The sequence below is a fragment of the Bubalus bubalis genome, chromosome 13 (assembly GCF_019923935.1).
Source record: "Bubalus bubalis isolate 160015118507 breed Murrah chromosome 13, NDDB_SH_1, whole genome shotgun sequence".
Classification (NCBI taxonomy): domain Eukaryota; kingdom Metazoa; phylum Chordata; class Mammalia; order Artiodactyla; family Bovidae; genus Bubalus; species Bubalus bubalis.
Window position 1 is genome coordinate 15,080,804 of NC_059169.1, and position 25,766 is coordinate 15,106,569.

The following is a 25,766-nucleotide window of genomic DNA, read 5'->3' on the forward strand; positions in this document are numbered from 1 at the left end:
TGTCAGGGGACTCTTTGTTCCTCATGGATGCACGTTCGGTAAGTTGCTTCAATTGTGTTCAAGTCTTTGTGATCCCATGGGCTATAGCCTGTCAGGCTGCTCTGTCCATGGAATTCTCCAGGCAAGAATACTGGAGTGGGTTGCCATATACTCCTCCAGGGGATCTTCCCAACCTAGTAATCAAACCTGCATCTCTTACATCTCCCGCATTGGCAAGCAGGTTCTTTATCACTAGTGCCACCTGGGAAGTCATGTAGTGATATGAGAAGTGCATCATTCTTGGAAATTGACCATGGAAGGGGGACCCCAGCATTTCTTTGTGTTGCGAGCTCCCTCATGGTGGTTGGAGGGCCCTGGGCCCTGGAGCTGGAACTTAAACTGAGCCGGAATACTATATGTTTTACCTGATTATTCATGAGGAGTCTTGGAAGTCAGCCCTGGCTCCCTGTCACTAACTCTCCTATATCTCATTTCTTGCCATCTTTTCTTCTTTGTACTTCTGGAATCTTCTCTTCCTCCCATGATGCCTTTCAGTTGCAGCCTCCTCCTCTATCCCTTGGCCCTTCCCATAGACTTGTCCTCCACTCACCCACACTTATCTGTCATCCCCCTGCTCTCACCCCACCGGCTGCTTCTTTCTTTAGCACAGATCTGATTCTTACTGGCCTGTGTAAGATGATGCTCAAACCATAGTTCAGCCCAAGGTCCAATCAAAATAGGGACTGTTTGGCCATCAGAGAAGAGCCCAGAATTGTGACTCAGTCAGGGCTGAGGAATCAAAGCCCCTCATGGAGGCAGGGTCCAGAGATTTGCTTAAAGTCGATGAAAGCAACCCAAAAGGAGCAGAGGAGGATCCATGTGGGAGACGATAGGGAGGTTTGTGTCCTGGTCCTGCCAGCATCCATGTCTGCTGGCGATGTTCCTTTCACACTCAGCTTGGGTCCCCCAACTCAGACCAGGAGAGACTCTTGAAGAAGAGACTAAACCAGAACAGACAAAGTAGTAGGATGCTCTTCCCCACCTACTTCGTTATTCTTGGGTCCTAACATTCCCACCCCCTCTGCACTCAGCTCCTGTGTAGATTCTCCCAAAGCAACATGCCCTCCCTGCTTCCAGTGTGCACATGCTGCCCCTTCCCTTCTGTCATGAGGCTGGTGAAAAATTTCCTCATTTTCTGACTGAAAGTGTTACTCACTCAGTCATGTCTGACTCTTTGTGACTCCATGGACTGTGTATCCATGGAAGTCTCCAGGCAAGATTATTGGAATGGGTTGCCATTTGCTTCTCCAGGGCATCTTTCCCACCCAGGAATCAAATCCCGGTCTCCCGTATTGCAGCCAGATTCTTTACTGTCTGAGCCACCAGGGAAGCCCCCTCATCTTCTGAGTTAATCCTAATGTATCTGCTTCTGTAAGATCCTTGATTTTTCATCAGCATTATATATATTCTTTAAAGATAGCATGTATGGTATACCTATGTTCATAGCAATATTATTCACAGTAGCCAAAAGTTGGAAGCATCCCAAGTATTAATATCTATCATCAGATGAGTGGATAAACAAATCCTTACAATATAGTATATCCCTACAATGAAATATTATTATTCAACCTTAAAAAGAAAGAAAATTCTAATCTATAGGTGAGCTTTGAGGACATCATGTTAAGTGAAATAAGCCAGAAACAAAAGGAATGAATACTATATGATTCTATGTATGAGAATCCTAGAGCAGTCAAATTTATAAAGACAGACAGTAGAATATTGGTAGCCAGGGACTGGAGTGAGAGGGATGGGGAGCTGAGTTTATTGGTACAGAATTTCAGTTTTACATGACAGGAAATATTCTGGAGATTGGTTGCAAAAAGGTGTGAATGCACTTAACACTAAACTGTCCTCTTAAAAATTGTTCAATTCAGGTCAGTCACTTAGTGGTGTCTGACTCTTTGTGACCCCATAGACTGCAGCACACCAGGCTTCCCTGTTCATCATCAACTCCTGGAGCTTGCTCAAACTCACGTCCATCAAGTCAGTGATGCCATCCAACCATCTCATCTGCTGTCGTCCCCTTCTCCTCCTGCCTTCAGTCTTTCCCAGCATCAGGGTCTTTTCAAATGAGTCAGTTCTTCACATCATGAGGTGGCCAAAGTATTGGAGTTTCAGCTTCAGCATCAGTCCTTGCAATGAATATTCAGGACTGATTTCCTTTAGGGTTCATTCAGGACTGATTCCTAGTTGGATCTCCTTGCAGTCCAAGGGACTTTCAAGAGTCTTCTCCAATACCACAGCTCAGAAGCATAAATTCTCTGGCATTCAGCCTTCTTTATTGTCCAAATTTTACATCCATACATGTCTATTGGAAAAACCATAGCTTTGACTATATGGACATTTGTTGATAAAGTAATGTCTCTGCTTTTTAATATGCTGTCTAGGTTGGTCATAGCTTTTCTTCCAAGGAGAAAGCATATTTAATTTCATGGCTGCAGTCACCATCTGCAGTGATTTTGGAGCCCCGCAAATAATAAAGTCTGCCACTGTTTCCATTGTTTCCCCATCTGTTTGTCATGAAGTGATTGGAACAGATGCCATGATCTTAAATTTTTGAATGCTGAGTTTTAAGCCAGCTTTTTCACACTCCTCTTTCACTTTCATCAAGAGGCTCTTTAGTTCCTCTTCTCTTTCTGCCATAAAGGTGGTGTCATCTGCATATCTGAGGTTTTTGATATGTTATTCCTGCAATCTTGATTCCAGCTTGTGCTTCATTCAGCCTGACATTTTGCATGTTATACTCTGCATATAAGTTAAATAAGCAGGGTGACAATATACAGCCTTGACAATATTGTCATAGTCAATAAAGCAGAAGTAGATGTTTCTCTGGAACTCTCTTGCTTTTTCTTTGATCCAACGGATGTTGACAGTGTGATCTCTGGTTCCTCTGCCTTTTCTAAATCCAGCTTGAACATCTGGAAGTTCTCGGTTCATGTACTACTGAAGCCTAGCTTGGGGAATTTTGAGCATTACTTTGCTAGCATGTGAGATGAGTGCAGTTGTGTGGTAGTTTGAACATTCTTTAACATAGCCTTTATTTGGGATTGGAATGAAAACTGACTTTTCCAGTCCTGTGGCCACTGCTGAGTTTTCCAAATTTGCTGGCAAATTGAGTGCAGTGCTTTCACAGCATCATCTTTTAGGATTTGAAATAGAAATTGTTAAGCTGGTAAATTGTAGGTTACATATTTTACCAGAATTAAAATAAGAGGTATCATCTGTGGCATGCTTTGTAATTTTCATCTGTATCTCACAGAACCCTGAGGCATTTTAGGATCAGATAACATCTTGTTTTCATCTCTGTTCCCCAGGAAGTGGCACTCTGCAGGGCACAGTAAGAGTACTGAGGGACTGCTGGCTAGGAGAGTGAGTGAGTAGCACACAGGTATGAGCAACCAGTAACCAACACACACACATTTCTCAGGTAGCTCACTGGTAAACAATCTGCCTGCAATGCAGCAGATGTGGGTTCAATCCCTGGGTGGGGAAGATCCTCTGGAGAAGGAAATGACAACCTGCTCCAGTATTCTTGCCTGGAAAATTCCATGGACAGAAGAGCCTGGTGGGCTACAGTCAATGGGGTCACAAAGAGTTGGACATGACTTAGTGACTGAGCACGTGTGCACCCTTTTAACATGAAAGAATATTTAACTTAATGCTCAAATGATAGATACCAAGAGAAAAGCTTCAGTTAGTCACGGGGCAAAAACTTGCTCTGAATTGTTTCCATTTTCATTGTAGGTCAGGAGGAAGATGAGGATTCCTATGGCAGGAAACCATTTGCTACCTTAGCTATACTTTTTATGAAATCCTGTCCCTGAGAGCACTGTAGATGATGTTTGCTTACTTGGAGACAATGTATCCATCAGATTTCCTGTTGTAAACATAATTTCGTTAATGTGTACTGATCTTAAATTTCTCCCAATCCAAAAATATGAATATCTAAGAAACTCTGTAGTACAACTTAAGACCATAACAGGTTTGTATTCTTGGTGCACTGGGACGACCCAGAGGGATGGTATGGGGAGGGAGGAGGGAGGGGGGTTCAGGATGGGGAACACATGTATACCTGTGGTGGATTCATTTTGATATTTGGCAAAACTAATACAATTATGTAAAGTTTAAAAATAAAATAAAATTTAAAAAAAAATCCCCAAATCCTAGGGTTATCTGAGGTTCTAAAGTATGTGAGGGAAGATTGAGTTTGAAGATTGAATTAATAATTGCAGTAACTTGACTTTTGATCCGTGTCTTGGTCAACTCTCAGTATCACTGTTAGCTTCATTTCTGTGTTTGTAGGTGATACTTGTGCAGTGTGTTCATGAAGTGATTTCACTCCCCTTGCGTACATCCCAGGTTTCCTCTCCTGCTCACCTGTTCCAGCCCCTGACACTTCAGGACACCTCTTTGGTGTTGGATTTGATTAGGAGGCTGCTTTGGGGGACATGGGAGTGAGCCCGCCTAGCAGAAGGGGGGGTCTGTTCTCTTTCCATCATGTCCTCTGCTGTCCGGATTCCTGGAAACTAGAGTCAACAGGAAAGTGTAGTAGGCACCATAGAGGTTTCTAATTCATGGAAGAAATAGCTAGTAAAAGTAAAGACGCAAAATGAGGTAAATAGACCCCTAGGCTTCCTGGTTAGATTCCAAACACTGGCTGAGTTTTTCATTTAAATGATTTTGTGCTTGATTTGATCATTTTAGAGAGTACTGGGTCATTTTAAAGCATTTTTCCAGCTCTTGAGGTAGATTAATTTCCATTTGTTATTTTCTTTTCTTGCTCAGAGCTATTACTTGGATAATACATTTTTACAGATGCTTACTATACCTTGCTATTAATGTACAAAATATTGCTGTCCTACATTTTCTCCTTTTTTAACATATTATTTCTTGCACACCAATTGTCCCACTTGCCCTGCTGGCTTCCTCATTCCTTGTGACTTGGACGGTGGTGTCAGGGCCAGCAGCACCTGAATCACCTGGAACTTCTTAGAAATGTAGAGTCTCAGGCTCACCCAGACCTCTTGTCTCAGCATCACATTTGAATAAGATCTCCCAGTAAAGTCTTTTCTCTCCCATGGGCAATTTTTGATGAGTGATAACTTATGATTTCCAAGAACTGTACTTTGACAGTTTTAAATTAAGCTCATGAATCACCCAAACACCTGTTGTGTCTGAGCAGGAGGCTCTAGAATGTTCTGTGCCACTTACCCTACACATTTATTTACTTTTATATTATGGAAAGTATTCCTTTATGTTATAATCAAACTCTGTGTCATTTCAATGCATTTATTTGCATCTTTTCCAGTGGAGTTTGTCTTCATCATGGGCAGTTTTCATTCGGCTCCCGCCTTCCCCACACCAGACTCCTGCAGGGACTGGAGGGATTTCCCATAAGCTCAGCCCTGCCTGGACCTGAAGTCAGAGACAGCCCAGTGTAGCAGTGTATGTGTGGCTCTTTAACCACCTGATGGGATCGAAAATGAGGCTTGCTGTTCCAAACAGGGCACTGGGTCTGTTTGGCCCATTTCCCAGGAATCATTGTCCTACTCAGTTGCAGGTTTCTCTCCCAGCCCAGCTGTGGGTGCTGGTTCTTCCTGCTGACAGCCAGCCCACCTGACCTCAAGTACCCTTTTCTTCTCTGTGATTTTGGCCATCTTGTCCCACTCACCACATTTTATGCATCTATATCCACATCATGCTATAACTCTCTGGCATTAGGATTTCTATGGTAGGCCAGTTCCTTTAACTGCAACTACAAAAGAAGGCTGAGCACCAAAGAATCGATGCTTTCAAACTGTAGTGCTGGAGAAGACTCTTGAGAGTTTCTTGGACAGCAAGTAGTTGAAATCAGTCAATTTTAATGGAAATCAACTCTGAATATTCATTGGAAAGACTGATGCTGAAGCTCCAACACTTTGGCCACCTGGTGCAAAGAGCCAACTCCTTGGAAAAGACCATAGATGCTGGGAAAGATTGAGGGCAAGAGGTGAACGGGGTGACGGGGGATGAGATGATTAGATGGCATCATCGAGTCAATGAACATGAGTTTGAGCAGACTCTGGCAGAGAGTGAAGGACAGGGAAGTCTGGTATGCTGCAGTCCATGGGGTCACAGAATCGGACATGACTTAGCAACTGAACAATATACCTCTCCCCACTTTCTCTGTTTCAGCTACACAGAGGGGGCATAATATCATGTCAGGAGATATGATATTATGGAGATAAGGAGATAAGGAGACCATCAGCAAAATGAAAAAGAGGCTGACACACATGGATTTGAGTCCCATGCTGCAACTTAAGGGCTTTGTTATTTCAGGCACACTAATCTTATAAGCCTCGATCTCCTCATTTGCAAAATGGAACTGATGGGACTTAACATCTAATTTTGTTCTGCAACTGAAACAAAATAAGACACATTAAACACCTAGCATGAAGACCAGCACACTGTAAATACGTGAGCAAAGGTAGATGGTTGCCATTTTCATAGGATCTAAAATGACCTTAGGGGCTTCCCAGGTGGTGCTAGTGGTAAAGAATCCACTTGCCAATGTAGGAGACATAAGAGACCAGGTTTCGATCCCTGGATGGGGCAGATCCCCTGAAGAAGGGCTTAGCAACCCACTCCAGTATTCTTGCCTGGAGAATCCCATGGACAGAGAAGCCTAACGAGCTTTAGTCCGTAGAGTCGCAGGGTCAGACATGACAGAAGCAACTTAGCACACAGCACAAAATGACCTTAATTACTTATGCTGCATAAATTTTTGTCTGTTCTGTGTAAATAAGGGGTTGGCCATTTGCAATAGCATTTATGTCTATGGGATCCATCTGCCATATCTATTTGTCTGTCCAGCTTATCCTATACCTAAATAATATAGTAATAGATTATCCATAAATTTCTCCAGTCTGAATTAAAAACCTTAGCTCCCTGTGAAAGCCTCTGTCTCAGGATACCACAGGTAATACAAATAATACAAGGGCAAATTCAATACAGATCCTGATTTTAGCACATAGAGTTCACTTGAAGAAATAAGAAAATGCCTGTACCAGCTTTGTAATATAGAAAGCAGTTATAATTTTTATAGTTCAGACAAAATGATATAACATCAGTTAGGGTTGGGAGAAGTCCACATTAGGGAACAAGTAGAGTATTTCTGAGAAATTAGGCATATGAAATACACTTAGTGACTTGATAGGATTTCAGTAGGTGGAAACATTTGTGAAAGTCATTCCAGGAGGTGGGACCAACATTAGCAAAGGCATGATGCCCTGATTCGGTGAATGAAGAATTAGGCATCTGCAGAGCATTTGGGGAAAAGAACTACCAGATGTATAACACACATATTCACACTCAACCCTCAGAACTATCCAGAAAGCCCAAGCAGCTGACTTGTGGAGATGAAGGATGGAGAGATTAGTGAGTACACTTTTGCACAGGTGAGTTCCTGGGGCACACCTCAGATATAAAGCTGTCCTTTGGGAGTTTAGTCTGAGAAGTGAGTGCACATGGAGCAGAGTGGGCAGATGCGGGACGCAGAGAGCCAGTAGCTGTTTTACCTCCAGCAAGATGTCATGGGAAACCGATTCCTCCTTTTGGGATCAAACTGATGTTGATCAAAACAAAGTTATAACACACAGGTTTGTTAATGTGCAAAGAAACTAGTAGGAATAGAAAATGGTATCATATTTCTGAGAGATAGGCTGGCAGTACTTAATAGCCTTCTCAAAAAATGTTCATACCTGGTTCTCGGCAATTCCACATCTGAGAGTTTATCTTCAGGACATAATTAAGGTTGTTTAGAAAGATTTAGCTTCAGGAATATATAACCAGTTGTTTATAACTGTAAAATATTGGAGACCACCTAAAATATCCAACAATAGGCAATTTGTTAAATAAATTATCACATATACTATAATATTATATAGCCATTAAAATAAATGTATTTTTTGAAATATAAATAAAAACATTACACCAGTATGTTCATATTAATTCAATTTTGTTTAAACATATGAAGTTTTATCTTTAAGAACACATATATAGAAATAAGGGCTTCCTTGATGGCTCAGTGGTAAAGAATCAGCCTGCCAAGAGGGAGATGTGAATTCAATCCCTGAGTTAGGAAAATCCACTGGAGGAGGAAATGGCAACTCTCTCCAGTATTCTTGCCTGAGAAATCCCATGAACAGAGGAACCTGGCAGACTACAGTCATTGGGGTCACAGAGAATCAGTTATGACTTAGTTGACTGAACAACAACACAGAAATAAGAAAAAAAAAAAAAAAAAAGAACACACACTTAAATCTAGAAAGAAAACACATCAACATCTTACAAATGGTTTTATCAGAGTGCTGGGGTGATGGCTAGTATTTATTTGCTTTTCAGATTCATTTATACAGATTACGATTAAGGAAAGAGTTTTTCTTTTTTTATTATTATTTTTTTAATTTTATTTTATTTTTAAACTTCACATAATTGTATTAGTTTTGCCAAATATCAAAATGAATCCGCCACAGGTATACATGTGTTCCCCATCCTGAACCCTCCTCCCTCCTCCCTCCCCATACCATCTATCCCTCTGGGTCGTCCCAGTGCACCAGCCCCAAGCATCCAGTATTGTGCATCGAACCTGGACTGGCAACTCATTTCATACATGATATTTTACATGTTTCAATGCCATTCTCCCACTTTTAATTTTGTATTGGAGTATAGCCGATTAACAATGTTGTGATAGTTTCAGGTGAACAACAAAGGGACTCAGCCATACATATACATGTATCCGTTCTTCCCCAAACTTCCCTCCCATCAAAGCTACCACATAACATTGAGCAGAGTTCCCGTTGCTACACAGTAGGTCCTTGTTGATAATCCATTTTAAATATAGCAGTGTGTACATGTAGATCCCAAACTCCCTAACTATCCCTTCCCCACAGCCTTCTTCTGGGCAACTGTACGTTTCTTATCTAAGTCTGTGAGTCTGTTTCTATTTTGTAAATAAGTTGAGTTGTATCACATGTTTTTAGATTCCCCATATAAGGGCTGTCATGGGCTTCTCTGGTGGCGCAGCAGTCAAGAATCTGCCTATAATGCAAGAGATTCAGGAAATGCGGGTATGATCCCTGGAAGAGGAAATCACAACCTGCTCCAGTATTCTTGCCTGGAGAATCCCATGGACAGAGGAGCTTGGCAGGCTACAGGCCATTGGGTGGCAAAGAGTCAGACACAACTGAAGCAACTAAGCACAGCACAGGACATAAAGGATGCTGTATGATGTTTCTGCTTCTCTGTCTGACTTTGCTCAGTATGACAGTCTCTAGGTCCAGCCGTCTTGCTGCAAATGGCATTGTTTCACTTTTTAATGGATGAATAATTTCCTTTTTATATATTAATACATACCACACCCTTTTATCCATTACTCTGTCAGTGGACTTTTAGGTTACTTCCCTGTCTTGGCTATTGTAAATAATGCTGCAATGAACATTGGAGTGTATGTGTTCTTTTGGACCATGTTTTTCTCTAGATATATGCCCAGAGAGTAGCCATGTAAGACACACTTAGTAACTTGTGGTTAATATTTCAGCCGGTGGAAATGTTTGAGAAAGGCATTCCAGGAGGTGGGACCAGCATGAAAGTCTGATTCATACCTGAGTCTCAGCATTTCTGTATCTGAAAATTTATCTTAAGGAAGTATCTGAGTTGTTTGCAAAGATTTAGGTTTAAGGATATATCAGTTCAGTTCAGTCACTTAGTCTTGTCTGATGATCTGTGACCCAATGGATGGCAGTAGGCCAGGCCTCCCTGTCCATTACCAACTCCCAGAGTTTACTCAAACTCATGTCCATTGAGTTCGCGATGCCATCCAATCATCTCAACCTCTGTCATCCACTTCTCCTCCTGCCTTCAATCTTTCCCAGAATCAGTGTCTTTTCAAATGAGTCAGTTCTTTGCATCAGGTGGCCAAAGTATTGGAGTTTCAGCTTCAACATCAGTCCTTCCAAAGAATATTCAGGACTGATTTCCTTTAGGATGGACTGGCTGGATCTCCTTACAGTCCAAAGGACTCTCAAGAGTCTTCTCCAACACCACAGTTCAAAAGCATCAATTCCTCAGTGCTCAGCTTTCTTTATAGTCCAGCTCTCACATCCATACATAACTACTGGAAAAACCATAGCTTTGACCTGATGGACTTTTTTGGCAAAGTAATGCCTCTGCTTTTTTAATATGCTGTCTAGGTTGGTCATAACTTTTCTTCCAAGGAGCAAGTGTCTTTTAATTTCATGGCTGCACTCACCATCTGCAGTGATTTTGGAGCCACCAAAAATGAAGTCTGTCACTGTTTCCCTGTCTATTTGCCATGAAGTGATGGGATCAGATGCCATGATCTTATTTTTCTGAATGTTGAGCTTTAAGCCAACTTTTTCCCTCTCCTCTTTCACTTTCATCAAGAGGCTCTTTATTTCTTCTTCACTTTCTGCCATAAGAGTGGTGTCATCTGCATATCTGAAATTATTGATATTTCTCCCAGCAATCTTGCTTCCAGCTTGTGCTTCATCCAGTCCAGCATTTCTCAGGATGTGGAGAAGGCAATGGCAACCCACTCCAGTATTCTTGCCTGGAAAATCCCATGGACGGAGGAGCCTGGTAGGCTGTAGTCCATGGGGTCACGAAGAGTCGGACACTTACTGAGCGACTTCACTTTCACTTTCATGCATTGGAGAAGGAAATGGCAACCCACTCCAGTGTTGTTGCCTGGAGAATCCCAGGGACGGCGGAGCCTGGTGGGCTGCCATCTGTGGGGTCGCACAGAGTCGGACATGACTGAAGCGACTTAGCAGCAGCACTCTGCATATAAGTTAAATAAGCAGCATGATAATTTACAATTTTGATGTACTCCTTTCCCTATTTGGAACCAGTCTGTTGTTTCTGTTGCTTCCTGACCTGCATACAGATTTCTCAAGAGTCAGGTCAGGTGGTATGGTATTCCCATCTCTAGGAATTTCCCACAGTTTGTTGTGATCCATGCACTCAAAGGCTTTGGCATCGTCAATAAAACAGAAATAGATTTTTTTTTTTTTTTTGGAACTCTCTTGCTTTTTTGATGATCCAGTGGATGTTGGCAATTTGATCTCTGGTTTCTCTGCCTTTTCTAAAACCAGCTTGATCATCTGGAAGTTCATGGTTCACATACTGTTGAAGCATGGTTTGGAGAATTTTGTGCATTAGTTTACTAGTGTGTGAGATGAGTCCAATTGTGTGATAGTTTGAGCATTCTTTGGCATTGCCTTTCTTTGGGATTGGAATGAAAATTGATCATTTCCAGTCCTGTGACCACTGATGAGTTTTACCAATTTGTTGGTATATTAGGTGCAGCACTTTCACAGCATCATCTTTTAGGATTTGAAATAGCTCAACCGGAATTCCATCACCTCCACTAGCTTTGTTCATAGTGATGCTTCCTAAAGCCCACTTGACTTCACATTCCAGGATGTCTGACTCTAGGTGAGTGATCACACCATCGTGATTATCTGGGTCATAAAGGTCTTTTTTGTATAGTTCTTCTGTGTATTCTTGCCACCTCTTCCTAATATCTTCTACTTCCATTAGGTCCATACCATTTCTGTCCTTTACTGTGCCCATCTTTGCATGAAATGCTCCCTTTGTATCTCTAATTTTCTTGAAGAGATCTCTAGTCTTTCCCATTCTGTTCTTTTTTCCTGTATTTCTTTGCATTGTTTGTTTAAAAGGACTCTCTATCCCTCTTGCTCTTCTTTGGAACTTTGCATTCAGATGGGTATATCTTTCCTTTTCTCCTTTTCCTTTTGCTTCTCTTCTTTTCACAGCTATTTGCAAGGCTCCTCAGCAACCATTTTGCGTTTTTGCATTTCTTTTTCTTGGGGATGGTCTTGATCCCTGCCTCCTGCATAATGTCACGAACCTCCATCTATAGTTCTTCAGGTACTCTACCAGATCTAATCACTTGAATTTATTTCTCACTTCTACTGTATAATTGTAAGGGATTTGATTTAGATCATACCTGAATGGTCTTGTGGATTTCCCTACTTTCTTCAATTTAAGTCTGAATTTGGCAATAAGGAACTCATGATCTGAGCTACAGTCAGCTCCCAGTCTTGTTTTTGCTGACTGTATAAAACAATATATATAAGGATATATAACACTGAATTATTTATAATAGCAAATTATTTGAGACCACCTAAGTATTCACCAATAGGGGAACAGATTACTATAGTAATTAATCATATTAATCCCATTTTCTTTAAATATATGAACTTATATTTTTAAGAACACATATGCAGAAATAAAAAGGATAAAAAAGAACACACACTCAAATATAGAAAGAAAATACATCAACATCTTAAGAATGGTTTTATCAGAGTGCTTTGGTGATGGCTAATATTTATTTGCTTTTCAAATTGATTTGTACTGATTATGATGAAGAAAAAAGTTTATTTTGTTTTTGAAAAGGTAATGCAGCCTGACACTCAGGTGCTCAATGTGGACCTTAAAATGAGGGATTGTGTCATGAAACAGTTCAAGAATAGAGTCTTCAGGGCTTGGCAGCATGCTGGACTCAGAGAAAGCTGAAAGTAAGATAGACAGCTGAGTCTATGATCCTGGGAAAGAAATAATGACAGTAAAGTGAGGAAGTCAAAGGGAGTGGCTATATTGTGTGGGGCACTGGATGTTGATCATATTGAGTTTGATATGTGAAGAGAGATCCAGGTGCAAATGTCTAACAAATTGGTATACTTCTCATTTTATTGAAATTCATCAGAGGTGAGACAAGAATTTCAGGCAAGGCTTTACTGGTGCCCCTACTGCAGCAAGAGAGACCGAAAACAAGTAATAGGTTCCCTGGTTATCTCCTCAAGGTGGTTCCTTATATGGACTGACAGTAGGGGCAGGTCCAGTGTGTGGGCTGGAGGGGTGGCTTAGGTGTTTGTTCACTTCTTTGGTGTGTGTGTGTAGGGGGCATGCACAATACCCTATTTTAACCCTCAGCTCTTCAGAAGTAGCAGTTTGGGGGTTTTTTTTGGTCTTTTTTAGAATCTCCTTGTCCATAATTTGCTCCAGTTGAGCACACACACAGTTATTTTCATGGGCTTCTCTGGTGGCTCAGATGGTAAATAATCTGCCTGCAATGTGGGAGAACCAGATTTGATCCCTGAGTCAGGAAGATCCCCTGGAGAAGCGAATGGCAACCGCTCCAGTATTCTTGCCTGGGGAATTCCATGGACTGAGGAGCCTGGTAGGCTGCAGTCCATGGGGTCGCTAAGAGTTGGACACGACTTAGCGACTTCACTTTCACTTTTCACTTTCATGCATTGAAGAAGGAAATGTCAACCCATTCCAGTGTTCTTGCCTGGAGAATCCCAGGGACGGGGGAGCCTGGTAGGCTGCAGTCCATGGGGTCGCTAAGAGTCAGACACGACTGAGCGACTTCACTTCACTTCACTTCACTTCACTAATGACCCTGAAAGACTTTCAGACTATAGTTTTGATGACTGAATGGTAGAAATAGCCAGAGCTGGATTTTCTTTGAGTATCTTTTCTTATTCTCCTCAGTGTCAATTGAAGCTCGCAGTCCTGTGGTCGTGAGCAACTCTCAGTGCCCCTGCATATCTCAGTCATATACACACAGTCTACAGATGTTCCAGTTTGCACACATGAATCAGTTTCACTGGAGCTGGTAGCATAGGAGTATGCACATATTCTCACAGACACAGTTCTCACCTGTGTCCTGAGGTGTATCAGTTTACACATAAGAACACCAGGAAATACAGGCATAGCTGGTTTTATTGTGCTTCACATATATTGCATTTTCTACAAATTGAATATTTGTGCCAAATCTGCAAGGAACAAATTCACTGGTTCCATTTTTCCTATAGCATTTTCTCACTTTGTGTCTCTCTGTCACATTTTGGTAATTCTCACAAAATTTCAAACTTTTTCATTATTATTATATATTTTTATGGTGATTAGTGGTCTTCACTGTTACTAAAGTCTGCTGAACGCTCTGGTGGTTAGCACTTTGTCAGTTTGGTTCACTCGCTCAGTCATGTCCAACTCTTTGCAACCCAATGGATGGCAACACACCAGGCCTCCCTGTCCATTACAAACTCCTGGAGTTTACTCAAACTCATGTATATTGAGTCAGTGATATCATCCAAATATCTCATCCTCTGTCATCCCCTTCTCTTCCCATCTTCACTCTTTCCCAGCATCAGGGGCTTTTCAAATGAATCATTTCTTTGCAACAGGTGGCCAAAGTTGTGGAATTTCAGCTTCAGCATCAGTCCTTCCAATGAATATTTAGGACTGATTTCCTTTAGGATGGACTGGTTGGATCTCCTTGCAGTCCAAGGGACTCTCAAGAGTCTTCTCCAACACCACAGTTCAAAAGCATCAATTCTTCAGCGTTCAGCTTTTTTCATAGTCCAACTCTCACATCCATACAGGACTACTGGAAAAACCATAGCTTTGACTAGATGTACCTTCGTTGGAAAAGTAATGTCTCTGGTTTTTAATATGCTTTCTAGGTTGGTCATAACTTTTCTTTCAAGGAGCAAGCGACTTTTTGTTTAATGGCTGCAGTCACCATCTGCAATGATTTTGGAGCCCATAAAAATGAAGTCTGTCACTGTTTCCCTGTCTACTTGCCATGAAGTGATGGGACCAGAAGCCATGATCTTCGTTTTCTGAATGTTGAGCTCTAAGCCAACTTTTTCCCTCTCCTCTGTCACTTTCATCAAGAGGCTCTTTAATTCTTCTTCACTTTCTGCCATAAGGGTGATGTCATCTGCATATCTGAAGTTATTGATATTTCTCCTGGCAATCTTGATTCCAACTTGTGCTTCCTCCAGTCCAGCATTTCTCATGATGTATTCTGCCTATAAGTTAAATAAGCAGGGTGACAATATACAGCCTTGATGTACTCCTTCCCCAATTTGGAACCAGTCTGTTGTTCTATGTCCAGTTCTGTCTGTTGCTTCCTGACCTGCATACAGGTTTCTCAAGAGTCAGGTCAGGCGGTCTGGTATTCCCATCTCTTTTAGAATTTTCCACAGTTTATTGTGACCCACACAGTCAAAGGCTTTGGCATAGTCAATAAAGCAGAAATAGATGTTTTTCTGGAACTCTCTTGCTTTTTCCATGATCCAGCGGATATTGGCAATTTGATCTCTGGTTCCTCTGCCTTTCCTAAAACCAGCTTGAACATCTGGAAGTTCACGGCTCACATACTGTTGAAGCCTGGCTTGGAGATTTCTGAGCATTACTTTTCTAGTGTGTGAGATGAGTGCAGTTGTGCAATAGTTGGAGCATTCTTTGCCATTGCCTTTCTTTGGGATTGGAATGAAAACTGAACTTTTCCAGTCCTGTGGCCACTGCTGAATTTTCCAAATTTGTTGGCATATTGAATGCAGCACTTTTTAGCAATAAACTATTTGAAAATTAAGGTATGCATCAGTACAGTGTTTTTTAGACAAAAGGCTATTGGACAGTTAAACTACATTATAGTATAAAGATAACTTTACTATGCACGGAGAAACAAAAATATTTCTATGACTCACCTTATTTTGTGATGTTCACTTTACTGAGGTGGTCTGGAACCAAATCCACAATATCTTTGAAGTCTGCCTATACAGAGAACATATAAGTCACATATATACACATTAAAACCTACTTGTATGGAGAGAATGGCCCATTTAAATTACATAAATTACAGTTTACCATAAGGTACAAAGTGAAGTCAAGTGGGCCTTAGGAAGCATCACTACGAACAAAGCTAGTGAGGTGATCAAGTACCAGTTGAGCTATTTCAAATCCTGAAAGATGATGCTGTGAAAGTGCTGCATTCAATATGCCAGCAAATGGGAAAACTCAGCAGTGGCCACAGGACTGGAAAAGGTCACTTTTCATTCCAATCCCAAAGAAAGGCAATGCCAAAGAATGCTCAAACTACTGCACAATTGCACTCATCTCTCACACTTGTAAAGTAATGTTTAAATTCTCCAAGCCAGGCTTTAGCAATATGTGAATTGCGAACTTCCAGATGTTCAAGCTGGTTTTAGAAAAGGCAGAGGAACCAGAGATCAAATTGCCAACATCTACTACATCATCAAAAAAGCAAGAGAGTTCCAAAAAAAAAAACATCTATTTCTGCTTTATTGACTATGCCAAACCTTTGACTATGTGGATCACAATAAACTGGAAAATTCTAAAAGAGATGGGAATACCAGACCACCTGACCTGACTCTTGAGAAAGCTGTATGCAGGTCAGGAAGCAACAGACAGAACTGGACATAGAACAACAGACTGGTTCCAAATAGGAAAAGGAGTACATCAAGGCTGTATATTGTCACCCTGCTTACTTAACTTCTATGCAGAGTACATCATGAGAAACGCTGGACTGCAGGAAGCACAAGCTGGAATCAAGATTGCCTGGAGAAATGTCAATAACCTCAGATATGCAGATGACACCACACTTATGGCAGAAAGTGAAGAAGAATTAAAGAGCCTCTTGATGAAAGTGAAAGAGGAGAGGGAAAAAAGTTGACTTAAAGCTCAACATTCAGAAAACGAAGATCATGGCATCTGGTCCCATCACTTCATGGCAAATAGATGGGGAAACAGTGGAAACAGTGGTTGACTTTATTTTTCTGGGCTGGAAAATCACTGCATATGGCCATGAAAGTAAAAGATGCTTACTCCTTGGAAGGAAAGTTATGAGCAACCTAGACAGCATATTAAAAAGCAGAGACATTACTTTGCCAATAAAGGTCCATGTAGTCAAGGCTATGGTTTTTTCAGTGGTCATGTATGCATATGAGAGTTGGACTATAAAGAAAGCTGAGCACTGAAGAATTGATGGTTTTGACTGTGGTGTTGGAGAGGACTCTTGAGAGTCCTTTGGACTGCAAGGAGATCCAACCAGTCCATCCTAAAGGAGATCAGTCCTCAGTCTTCATTGGAAGGACTGATGTTGAAGCTGAAACTCCAATAATTTGGCCATCTGATGCGAAGAGCTGACTCATTTGAAAAGACCCTGATGCTGGGAAAGATTGAGGGCAGGAGGAGAAGGGGATGACAGAGGATGAGAAGTTTGGATGGCATCACCAACTCAATGGACATGGGTTCGGGTGAAGTCTGGGAGTTGGTGATGGATAGGGAGGCCTGGCATGCTGCTTTTCATGGGGTTGCAAGGAGTCGGAGAAGAGTGAGCAACTTAACTGAACTGATATGGTACAAAATGGCTACCAAACTAAATCAATTGATGCCCCTATTCTTTTTTTTTCTTTTTTTTTAAATTTATTTTTAATTAGATAATTACAATTATTGTGTTGATTTCTGCCATACATCATCATGGATCAGCCATAAATATACATATGTCCCCTCCCTCCCATCTCCCACCCTACCCCTCTAAGTGATCTTCAGTAATCTTACTGTTACCTTTAGAAGCAGGTTCTGACCGATCTGTACTTCCTTTAACGTGAGACCTTCAAAATGGATTTCTGCATGTTTGTTCTGTTGGACTTGCTTTTGATTTGGGAGGAAATAAGATGGGTGTTTGCAGGGCCTTGATACAGCGAGCCTTCCTTGAACCACAGGGTGTCTGAGAGCCTGTTCTCTCATCGCCAGGTTTGTTCTTGGTGGCCCCTGGATCTCCCAAGAAGGCTCATTGGCCAGAGTTGCCAGGGTTGGTTCTGATCACAGCCCTGTAAACTGAAATCTATAAAACAGACGCTGTGGTGGCTAGAAGAAAGGCCCACTATGAGGAATCCTAGTGTTTGCCATCAGCTGCTTCTTGGCCTTGTAGTCTGGCCAAGACTTTAAAAAAATTTTAAATTCAGAACTCTTGTTTTTCGTTTTCACTTGTTTGGCTGCACTGGGTCTTTGTCCCGTCGTTTTGTTACTTGGGGTCTTTTGTTCCAGCACGGGCTCTGGAGTGTGCTAGCTCAGTAGTTGCAACACACAGGCTCTCTAGTTGGAGTCCCGCAAGGCTTAGTCGCTCTGTGGCCTGTGGGATCTCAGTTTCCCGACCAGGGATTGAACTTACGTCTGCCACAATGGAAGGTGGATGCTTAAATGCTGGACCACCAGGGAAGTCCCAGCCTTGTAGTACTGTTATGAAGAGTTTTGGATTTGATTGTTGTTAAGCAAACAGGCTGTGGGAGAGGTTGAAAATTTTACTGTATTTCCAGAAGAGTTTGAAATAGCTTAGACCTTTGAAATGGCAAACAGTGTAGTTTTTAAAAAGGATAATGCAGTTGAGATAAAGGGGAAGTAAATCTATAATAAGGTGAGGTCAGAAACTTAAAATAATGTCCCCTTTCCTCTTGTCTATTCAGTAATGTTTTCAAATTCTCTCTGACCCAACTCTTTGCAACCTCATGGAATATGGCCTGCCAGGCTCCTCTGCTAAGGGATTCTCCAGGTCAGAATACTGGAGTGGGTAGCTCTTCCCTTCTCCAGGGGATCTTACCGACCCAGGAATCGAACCAGGGTCTCCTGCATTCCAGGCAGATTCTTTACCAGCTGAGTTACCAGGGAACTCTAGGTCAGCACTTTTAACTTTCTGGCTTCATGGGATTTATATCCTAGTGAGTTAAATTTTTATTAGTAATGGCTGGTAGGAAAATGTCATTAATTCAGAATTATTTGTAAGTTCTTGTGATTTTTGGTTTGTTGACAGCAGTGGAGCTTCCATGAGTAAAGGATTAGAAGTTAAAGCATCTCAGGGGCTCTGACTTGAGTGGTATTTTATTTGAAACCTGTCATACTGGTTTTCATGAAGAGAAGACAGGGTAGGGAGAATCCCACCTGGTGTTTGAGACATGACCAGACACCAGAGCCAATTAGAAGGCGGAGCCTCATGGAGAGTAAGACATGAGATGTAGGCTTCTGGTTCAGTAGAAGACTTGGGCTGCCGTTTGTGAAAGTGTATTTGTGGTAGGGGTGCCTAGTCCCTGGTTTAGGAATTGAGTCTCATAAGATACTGGGTCATCTGTGACAGACTTGTCACATGCTAGGGAACAGTCTTCAGCAAAGCTATTCATTAAGACATCTGTATTGACTGCCATTTTATCATGTAGCTGAATTGAAACATTTAACTAACAGCTTTTCTGTGCTGGTAGCATAAAGAATGCCTGTTTGGGAGAGGTGCAGTCAGATCGCCGCACTTCAACATTTACTCAGCAACACTCAATTGGCCTTAAAGTTTTGACAATTTTAGTTCTTAGCCAAATGGCTTAGGGCAATTTGAGCTTTGGTCCAAGGTAGGGTTTAGGAAATCCACGTTGGAAAGGGTTACATGCAATTTTTTTAAATTAATTAATTAGTTTTTATTTTAGAATATTTTATTGGTTTTGCCATACATTGACTTGAATCTGCCATGAGTGTACATGTGTTGCCCATCTTGAACCCCCCTCCCACCTTCCTCCCCATCCCATCCCTCTGGGTCATCCCAGTGCACCAGCCCCGAGCACCCTGTATCATGCATCAAACCTGGACTAGCGATTCATTTCACATGATATTTTACATGTTTCAATGCCATTCTCCCATATCATCCCGTCCTTGCCCTCTCCCACAGAGTCCAAAAGATTGTTCAATACATCTGTGTCTCTTTTGCTGTCTCTCATACAGGATTATCGTTACTTTCTAAATTCCATATATATGCGTTAGTATACTGTATTGGTTTTTCTTTCTGGCTTACTTCACTCTGTATAATAGGCTCCAGTTTCATCCACCTCATTAGAACGGATTCAAATGTATTCTTTTTAATGGCTGAGTAATATTCCATTGTGTATATGTACCACTGCTTTCTTATCCATTCATCTGCTGATGGACATCTAGGTTACTTCCATGTCCTGGCTATTATAAACAGGGCTGTGATGAACATTGGGGTATATGTGTCTCTTTCAATTCTGATTTCCTCAATGTGTATGCTCAGCAGTGGGATTGCTGGGTCATATGGCAGCTCTATTTCCAGTTTTTTAAGGAATCTCCACACTGTTCTCCATAGTGGCTGTACTAGTTTGCATTCCCACCAACAGTGTAAGAGGGTTCCCTTTTCTCCACACCCTCTCCAGCATTTATTGCTTGTAGACTTTTGGATAGCAGCCATTCTGACTGGCATGAAATGGTACCTCATAGTGGTTTTGATTTGCATTTCTCTGATAATGAGTGATGTTGAGCATCTTTTTATGTGTTTGTTAGCCATCTGTATGTCTTCTTTGTAGAAATGTCTGTTTAGTTCTTTGGCCCACTTTTTAATTGGGTCTTCTATTTTTCTGGAACTGAGCTGCAGGAGTTTCTTGTATATTTTTGAGATTAATTCTTTGTCGTTGTGAAGTGAAGCCCCTATTCTTATGTGTGTGTTTGTTAGTCCCTCAGTCGTCTGACTCCTATATTTAATCTCTATAAAGATAAATTCTCTTCTTAATGTCATTATTGATTTTACAGATTATATGTGAGATTCCCAACATATAATCTGTCCTCAGAAAGTTCTAACTTCCCTGTTTAAAGGCTTGAGTTTTTAAAATTTACTGAATTAACTTACAAATGATTGAAAGCATATCTTACATCCCTCACTGATTCCAGATTCTTAAATAGAAATGAAATTATCTCTTGGGAAGCTTCCACCAGGATTCATCAGTTGGGCAAACTCATTGATTTAAAAAAAAATTTAAAAAGCCAGTTTCTGCATACATGCTTGAATGTAGTCAGCTAAAAGCTAGCTTTTGCAACACAGTTTCATTCCTCACCAGCATTTTACCTGCTTTCTTTTATCTTATACCTGCTTAGTCTGTCTGACTCTTTGCCACCTCATGGATTATAGTCTGCCAGGCTTCTCTGTCTATGCTTTATGCTTATTTTTGAATATACTGTTAGTGCACTTAATTTTTCTTTGTTTTGGTTTTAATAAATAGACTGACACTTCACATGTGTCTTTCTAAGATATGATTGTAGGTATCAACTGGTTTTTAAAATTCCTTTTGAAGTGCTGAGATGAAAGCTTCCATATAAATAGCAAATGTTAATTGTATTATTAATCTCATTATGTGAATTTTGCCTATTGGCTGCTGCCCATTAAGACAGTGAGATTTGCGTTTTACAATTGTAAGATGTTTTATTCAAGGACAGAACATAATTAAGATATTTAATGTTAGGAAGTGACTTAGTTTTTCTATCAAAAAAATTCCTCTCAAATAATAGAACCCTCAGAAAATGAATAGTTATTTGTGTATAACACTTCTGACTTGTTGACATTGCTGTAAAATTATCCACATAATTCTCAATGTAGAAATACCTGGCATTAGGAATAAAGATAATTTAAACTTAATTTTTATGAATCACTTAGGAAACTGCTGGCTTTTCACTGCCTATAGATTGACTCTGTTATTTTTAACTCTTCTTTGAATCATGGGGTCTCAACTAGGGGACATTTGTCAATGTCTGACATTTTTGATTGCCACAATGTGGGGAATGTTTCTGGTTTCTGGTGGTTAGACTCTGACATACTATTGAAAATCCTACAATATGCAGGATATTGGCCATATATCCAGACAAAACCAACTATAATTAATTATCCCCCAATAATGAATTATCTGGCCCCAAATTTCAACAGTTGCCATACTGAGAAATGTTTAGACTACATTCTATGTAGAACTTTTAAAATTCTTCCTCAAGTGGCAGGGTTTCTCCTAGGTTTGTTGCATGTTTTTAATTCTTAATCCCTTCTGGATCTCATTACAGGTTGGCATTGTGGGAAGAACAGGAGCTGGAAAAAGTTCTATTTTTTCTGCAGTTTTTCGATTGTCAGAACCCGAAGGCGTACTTTGGGTTGATCGTTGTCCGATAGGAGATGCTGGACTTCACAATTTAAGGAAGAAAATGTCAATCATATTACAGGTTTGCACAACAGAGCATTTTCATGTGTTCTTTTTATAAAGGCACCTAAGTTTGATTGATTTTAATTTGATTTTTGTTTGTTTTCAAATTGGATGAAAATGTTAATCCTTTTGCCCTCAATAGAGCATATTTTTAGCAGCAGGTATTTTCAACAGATATTCTCATCACATACAAAATTTTGTTTTAATTATTTTATATTGAAATATAGTTCATGTACAATGTTGTGTTAGTTTCTGGTGTATAGCAAAGTGACTCAGTTGATTTAGTTGATATATCCATATATGTATATACATATATATACATTTTTATATTCTTTTCCATTATGATTTATTTCAGTTTTCAGTTCAGTTCAGTCACCCAGTTATGTCCGACTCTTTGCGACCCTATGGACAGCAACATGCCAGGCTTCCCTGTCCACCATCAACTCCCAGAGCTTATTCAAACTCATATCCATCGAGTCGGTGATGCCATCCACCCATCTCATCTTCTGTCATCCCTTCTTTTCCTGCCTTCAGTCTTTCCCAGTCTCACATCCATACATGACTACTGGAAAACCATAGCTTTGACTATACAGAATAGACCTTTGTTGACAAAGCAATGTCTCTGCTTTTTAATATGCTGTCTAGGTTGGTCATAACTTTTCTTCAAAGGAGCAAGTGTCTTTTAATTTCATGGCTGTAGTCATTATCTGCAGTGATTTTGGAGCCCAAAATGATAAAATCTGTCACTGTTTTCATTGTTTCCCCATCTGTTTGGGGACTAGGTGCCATGATCTTAGTTTTCTGAATGTTGAGTTTTAAGTCAACTTTGTCACTCTCCTCTTTCACTTTCATCAAAAGGCTCTTTAGTTCCTCTTCAATTTCTGCCATAAGGGTGGTGTCATCTGCATTTCTGAGGTGACTGATATTTCTCCTGGAAATCTTGATTCCAGCTTGTGCTTCATCCAGCCCTGCATTTTGCATGATATACTCTACATATAAGTTATATAAGCAGGGTGACAATATACAGCCTTGACGTACTCCTTTCCTGATTTAGAACCAGTCTTTATTTTCCATGTCCAGTTCTAACTGTGACAAATAGATGGGGAAACAGTGGAAACAGTGACTGACTTTATTATTTGGGGCTCCAAAATCACTGTAGATGGTGATTGCAGCCATGAAATTAAAAGATGCTTACTCCTTAGAAGGAAAGTTATGACCAACCTAGACAGCATATTAAAAAGCAGAGACATTACTTTGTCAATAAAGGCCCATACTTGTCAATACTAGCCAAGGCTATGGTTTTTCCAGTAGTCATGTATGGATGTGAGAGTTGGACTATAAAGAAAGCTGAGCACAGAAGAATTGATGCTTTTGAACTGTGGTGTTGGAGAAGACTCTTGAGAGTCCCTTGGACTGCAAGGAGATCCAACCAGTGTATCCTAAAGGAGATCAGTCCTGAGTGTTCATTGGAAGGACTGATGACCCAGAGGGATGGTATGGGGAGGGAGGTGGGAGAGGGGTTCAGGATGGGGAACATGTCTACACCCGTGGAGGATTCATGTTGATATATGGAAAAACCAATACAATATTGTAAAGTTAAAAAATAAAATTAAAAAATTAAAAAAAAAAAGAAGCTGAAACTCCAATATTTTGGCCACCAGATGCGAAGATCTGACTCTTTTGAAAAGACCCTGATGTTTGGAAAGTTTGAAGGGAGGATGAGAAGGGTACAACAGAGGATGAGATGGTTGGATGGCATCACCTACTCAATGGACATGAGTTTGGGTAAACTCTGGAAGTTGGTGATGGACAGGGAGGCCTGACATGCTGCAGTTCATGGGGTCGCAAAGAGTTGGACACGAGTGAGCGACTGAATTGATACTGGGTATTAGATTCATAACTTAGTGATTATAGTAGGAAATAATAGATGATCAAAACCATGCACAGGAAAAAGAAATACAAAAAAGCAAAATGGTTGTCAGAAGAGGCCTTACAAATAACTGAGAAAAGAAGAGAAGCTAAAGGCAAAGGAGAAAAGGAAAGATATACCTATTTGATTGCAGAGTTCCAGAGGATAGCAAGGAGAGATAAGAGAGCCTTTTAAAGAATACAGTGCAAAGAAATAGAGAAAAACAACAGAATGGGAAAGACTAGATATCTCTTCAAGAAAATTAGAGATACCAAGGGAATATTTCATGCAAAGATAGGCACAATAAAGGACAGAAATGGTATGGACCTAACAGAAGCAAAAGATATTAAGAAGAGATGGCAAGAATACACAGAAGAACTATACAAAAAAGACCTTAATGACCTGGATAATTGTGATGGTATGATCACTCACCTAGAGCCAGACATCCTGAAGTGTGAAGTCAAGTGGGCCTTAGGAAGAATCACTATGAAAAAAAGTAGTGGAGGTGATGGAATTCCAGCTGAGCTATATCAAAGCCTCAAAGATGATGCTGTAAAAGCGCGGCACTCAATATGCCAGCAAATTTGGAAACTCAGCAGTGGCCACAGGACTGGAAAAGGTCAGTTTTCATCCAATCACAAAGAAGGGCAGTGCCAAGAAATGTTCAAACTAATGCACAATTTTACTCGTTTCACATGCTAGCAAAATAATGCCAAAAACCCTTCAAGCTAGGCTTCAACAGTATGTGAACCAAAATCTTCTATATGTCCAAGCTGGATTTAGAAAAGGCGGAGTAACCAGAGATCAAATTGCTAACATCCATTGGGTCATAGAGAAAGCAAGATAATTCCAGGGAAACATCTGCTTCACTGACGATACTAAAGACTGTGTAGATCACAAGAAACTGTGGAAAATTCTTAAGGAGTTGGGAATGCCAGGCCCGAGAAACCTATATGCAGGTCCAGAAGCAACAGTTAGAACTGGACATGGAACAACAGACTGGTTCCAAATAGGAAAAGGAGTATGTCAAGGCTGTATATTGTCACCTTGCTTATTTAACTTATATACAGGGTACATCATGTGAAATGCCAGACTGGATGAAGCACAAGCTGACATCAAGATTGCTAGGAGAAATATCAATAACCTCTGATATGCAGGTGACACCACTCTTATGGTAGAAAGCGAAGAGGAACTAAAGAGCCTCTTGATGAAGGCAAGAGTGAAAGTGAAAGAGGGGAGTGAAAAAGCTGGCCTAAAACTCAACATTCAAAAAACAAAGATCATGGCATCTGGTCCCATCACTTCATGGCAAATAGATAAGGAAACAATGGAAACAGTGACAGATTTTAGTTTTTTGGGCTCCAAAATCACTGCATATGGTGACAGCAGCCATGAAATTAAAAGAAGTTTGCTCCTTGGAAGAAAAGCTATGACTAACCTAGACAGCATATTAAAAAGCAGAGACATTATTTTGCCTACAAAGGTCTGTGTAATCAAAGCTCTAATTTCTCCAGGAGTCATGTATGGATGTGAGAGCTGGACAGCAAAAAACTCTGAGCACCAAATAACTAATGCCTTCCCACTGTGGAGGTAGAGAAGACTGTTGAGAGTCCCTCGAACAGCAAGGAGATCAAACCGGTCAATCCTAAAGGCAATCAGTCCTGAGTATTTATTGGAAGGACTAATGCTGAAGCTGAAGCTACAGTACTTTGGCCACTGAATGCCAAGAGCTGACACATTGGAAAAGACCCTGATGCTTAGAAAGATTGAAGACAGGAGGAAAAGGAGACAATAGAGGATGAGATGGTTGGATAACATCACCGACTCAGTGGAGTTTGAGCAAACTCTGGGCGATGGTGAAGGACAGGGAAAGATGGCATGCTGCAGTCCATGGGGTGGCAGAATCAGAC

At 40.7% G+C, this 25,766-nt stretch overlaps 2 protein-coding genes across 2 annotated transcripts in view; both read left to right on the forward strand.

Moving 5' to 3' along the window:
• The window catches only part of LOC123328868 (ATP-binding cassette sub-family C member 4), a gene marked incomplete in the record, with an annotated part of 1,148,417 nt that overhangs the window by 334,158 nt on the left and 788,493 nt on the right, over positions 1-25,766 (forward strand).
• The window catches only part of LOC123464824 (ATP-binding cassette sub-family C member 4-like), a 113,079-nt gene that overhangs the window by 46,104 nt on the left and 41,209 nt on the right, over positions 1-25,766 (forward strand). The window contains exon 9 of the mRNA XM_045162440.1: positions 21,811-21,966. Within this exon, the coding sequence (XP_045018375.1) occupies positions 21,811-21,966 (156 nt within the window). The remainder of the gene's footprint in view (positions 1-21,810; positions 21,967-25,766) is intronic.